Source organism: Myotis davidii, unplaced genomic scaffold (assembly GCF_000327345.1).
Source record: "Myotis davidii unplaced genomic scaffold, ASM32734v1 scaffold1106, whole genome shotgun sequence".
Classification (NCBI taxonomy): Eukaryota; Metazoa; Chordata; class Mammalia; order Chiroptera; family Vespertilionidae; genus Myotis; species Myotis davidii.
The window spans coordinates 138215-142621 of NW_006299481.1; the positions used below are offsets into that span (position 1 = coordinate 138215).

Here is a 4407-nt window from a genome sequence, read left to right on the forward strand (position 1 = left end):
TTAGCTGGTTTGGCTCATGGACAGAGCATCAGCCTACGGACTAAAGGGTCCCAGGTTTGATTCTGGCCAAGGGCACATGCCCAGGTTGCAGGCTCAATCTCCAGTAGGGGGCGTGCAGGAGGCAGCCAATCAATGATTCTCTCTCATCATTGATGTTTCTGTCTCTCCCTCTCTCTTTCTCTCTGAAATCAATAAATTTTAAAAAAATATTTTAAAAAAGAAGTTTCTAAAGAACAAAGTTTCAGTAGATGACCTCTCTTTTCTAGGAACACTTCATCGATGTAATAAAGAACCAAGAATTCCTCCTGCTTCCAGCTAATGAAATCTCCAAACTTCTGTGCAGTGACGATATTAACGTGCCTGATGAAGAAACCATTTTCCATGCTCTGATGGACTGGGTGGGGCATGATGTGCAGGCTAGGCAACAAGAACTATCCAGGCTGCTTACTTACATCAGACTGCCATTACTTCCACCACAGGTATGAACATTTACCAGTAATATAATTATAGTTCAAACTACCACTTGCAATTAATCCATTCCTGATTTTTCCCTTTTATTTCATTCAGAGGAATTTGGGTAATTGTAATGTACAGGATTTGTTTGGCAGAAGGACATACCCAGTCTTCAATCAGCAATATTAATGATAAGAGAGAGGAAAGAAAGATTTTTGAAAACTACAGATAATCCCCATTATCTAATGAGCATCCTCATTAGTTTTAGTTTCCTCTCACCAAACAGAACTTATAACAAGCAGGAAAAGTGACTAGGCTAACTTTTTCTTTCCCTGCCTACCTTGTAAGCAAGGTGATAATAATCAGTACAAGAGCATACCAGAGGGGATTGTAGAAAGGAGTTAGATTCTACTAACATGGATAATTAGCTGCAAGGATCTAAAGAGTACTATATAGTAGTATCAGATGCACTAAAGCAATATTATACTAATGACATCTCCACATTCGTGCTAAAGGTTCATAGAAGAAATCATTCTAAAAACAAACACCCTTCGATAAGATTCAGAATTGACCCACCTCATACTGAATTTTAATATGTGAAATCTAATGAGGTTAGAGTGCAGTTCTCTCTACATAATTCTATCATTGGTGATAATCACAATTATTTCTGTGTAGCAAATTGACCGATAGTATATATCATTTACATATTATATATTCATGAATATGTTACACATATACACACTTCATTTACTCTATAGGCTGTGGCTAATGTCCTCAAATATCATCCACTTTGGAAGGAGGGACCTTATCTGTACTAAGTGAGGCAGTAGTTTCATAAACATTAAAATTAATTTATTTTCAAAAAATTACTAATTAAATGTTAATGTTGAACTTATGGTTTCTCTAGCTTGTTAACTTGTAGTTGTTAATTAAATCTCATGGAACTACATATTTATTCTTAGGAATCTGTCTGTATTTAATGAAAAAACACTGACTACCCTCCTGGGTATAGCGACATTATCCAAAGGGCAAGGCAATAGTAACATCAAAAAGAGAAATATTAAAATATATATGTCATATTAGACCCAAGGTTCAGAAACTATAGAAATTTTATGTATTCTTGTGAATGTATATACTTTTGTGTGTGTTATTCTCATGATATGGTCTATTTGATTCTCTAAAGCAGTGCTGCTCAAAATGTCCCTGGACCAGAAACATAGCCTTGCCCGGGAGCTTGTTAGAAACTCAGTCACTCACACCCCTACAACAGACCTACTGAAATAATTTCTGGGGGGGTGATGCCCAGAAATATGTTTTAACAAGTTCTCCAGATGGTTTTAAAACATGCAAAAATTTAAGATGCACTGGTATAAAGGATCAGAACCTTTAACTGTACAATGCTGTAAGTCTATATGATATTCTTTCAGCAAGATGCTTAGTTTGAACTTCCCTTACTTTATTGGAGTGGGGAAATTTCCAGCCCAAACACAAAACCAGCGGTGCCTTGGCCTCCCGCCCCTGAGTAGGCCTTATGCCTAAAATGTGGTCATTGGAAACATTTCCTGATGATGGTGGTGGTGGGCAATAGCATACAGAATATAAACTTCCAAAACAAGTTTAATAGTGTCCTTAAGCAAATACCCTAGAAATTAAATATATTTTTAAATGGTCATAAATCTCTGAAGAATATTTTTTGAAAGCAACAACTATATAGCCCATTTTTCAAACATATTTTCAGAAGTGTATGAATTGAGGAAATGCCTGGGGTTTCACTAGCTAAGTCAAAACAAGGATTTATCAGCGATGACAGGTGGAGCAAGAACAGAGCTAGGGTTAACCAGTACAGAACAGGAAACTTCAGTGAAGTTTTATGGAGTGAGGTTAGCACCTCCACTCCAACAATCTGCTTGTTATTCCTCCCTATGACACTGTGGACCCAAAACTCAAAGAAATTAATCTAAATAACCCTTGGCAAAATTCTGAAACAAAGCTTAACTTCTCAACTCATTTCAGGAAAATAATTTACCTAGCTCTTATCCCATTCAATAAATGTTTTATTGACTGCCAGGGAGTAATGTTTAGAAGTATTACTTACCTAATAGTGCTAATGTATTAGCTATTACTAACACAAGTTCCTTACTGATGTTATAAATATACACGTAAATAATTTTTTTAAAAGACCTACTTTCAGAATACTTTACAAAAGTGATTTAATGATAAAGATGCAACCTCCTATGGGTAATATTATTTTATTTTAACTGGACATATTTGTACCATCTCCCCTAAATCCACCAAAAACATGACTGCTTCTCTAGCTACATGCCATAGACCAGAGGTTCTCAACCTGTGGGTCGCGACCCTTTCACAGGGGTCGCCTTAGACCGTCCTGCATATCAGATATTTACATTATGATTCATAACAGTAGCAACATTACAGAAATGAAGTAACAATGAAAATAATTTTATGGTTGGGTCACAACATGAGGAACTGTATTTAAAGGGCCAAAAGGTTGAGAAAGAACCCACTGCCATAGGCTGAGAGATGCTTGCTTTGTGCATACAAAGCCATTCTCTTTGATTGCTTTTCAATAACACATTTTATGAATGCTTTTTCACTCCTTGAGATTATATGCATATATACTTAAAAGATGTCGAATAAATCTTCATAGATCATTAACTAATTCCATCAGGCTTTAAATCATTTTAAATAATAAACTATGTTACTAAATAAGTTAAAATGTTAAATAATAAGAGATCTACATTTGAATTAGCTTGAGTTTTCTCCAAAGTTATATAAACAGAAATATGCCCTTTCTAATGAGGGGCTCTTCACCTCATATACCATGTGTCATTACTTTTCAGTTACTGGCAGATCTGGAAAATAGTTCCATACTTACTGGTGATCTTGAATGTCAGAAACTTCTGATAGAAGCTATGAAGTATCATCTCTTACCTGAAAGAAGACCTTTGATGCAAAGCCCTCGGACAAAGCCTAGAAAATCAACTGTGGGGGCACTTTATGCTGTGGGAGGCATGGATGCTATGAAAGGTAACAAATAAATTAATTAATTTAGAAAGTATCATTCAAAAAAGCAGATATATCTACAACACCCTCCAAATTATGAGGGTAATAAAGTCACATTTAAATGTATGCATCTAAAGCTAATTTTCATAAGTAGGGTACTTTACTTAATTTTGTAACTTTTTTTCTTATCTTATGGGATAAAACCTTTTAATTAGTGTTGGCTAAATTCTTAATAGAAACTTTGATGGTAGAAAAATTGTTAATTTAAGTACTCACTTTGCAATATAAGACATTGTCAGGGAAAACTTGTTTACAGTGTACTATAAATTGGTCGAGTTACTCCAAATTTTTTTCTGAAAGAAATAGAAGATAGGTCCCTAACTCTTTGCTGTCAATTTCTTGTTATATGCTCAAAGATAAGTTAAAAAGAACCTTGATGTAATGATAGCAAGCTCAAAAATTCAAACCTGGAATAAAGGAATGGTTTTACATAAGAATTTTATCAAATAGAATAGGGAACAGTTTCTGAAGCCAACATATCTACCATGAACCCTTCTTAGAACCAATTTTTCTATAGTCCTACCTTTTTACACTTTATTTTTCAGTCTGTAGTATCCCCATGTTGCCAAAAACAATGAGGCAAGGGTTTTGTAATTAAGAATTGACTGTAGGGTTTGGCTCAGTGGATAGAGCTTTGGCCTGCAGACTGAAGGGTCCCAGGTTCGATTCTGGTCAAGGGCATGTATCTTGGTTGCGGGGACATCTTCAGTGCGGAGTGTACAGGAGACAGCTGATCGATGCTTCTCTCTCATTGATGTTTCTAACTCTCTATCCCTCTCCCTTTCTCTCTGTAAAAAAATCAATAAAATAAAAAAAAGAGTTGATTGTGTAGGAAATAAAACCAATCCACCTAAAATTTGTCAAATCACA

General features: G+C 35.4%; 1 protein-coding gene across 1 annotated transcript in view; it reads left to right on the plus strand.

Moving 5' to 3' along the window:
- Positions 1–3501, plus strand: part of LOC102753641 (kelch-like protein 4) — a gene marked incomplete at its 3' end in the record, with an annotated part of 58677 nt that extends 55176 nt beyond the window's left edge. Inside the window, 2 exon segments of the mRNA XM_015571414.1 lie at positions 267–479; positions 3315–3501. Coding sequence (XP_015426900.1) covers positions 267–479; positions 3315–3501 — 400 coding nt within the window.
- Positions 3502–4407: the final 906 nt, after the last annotated feature.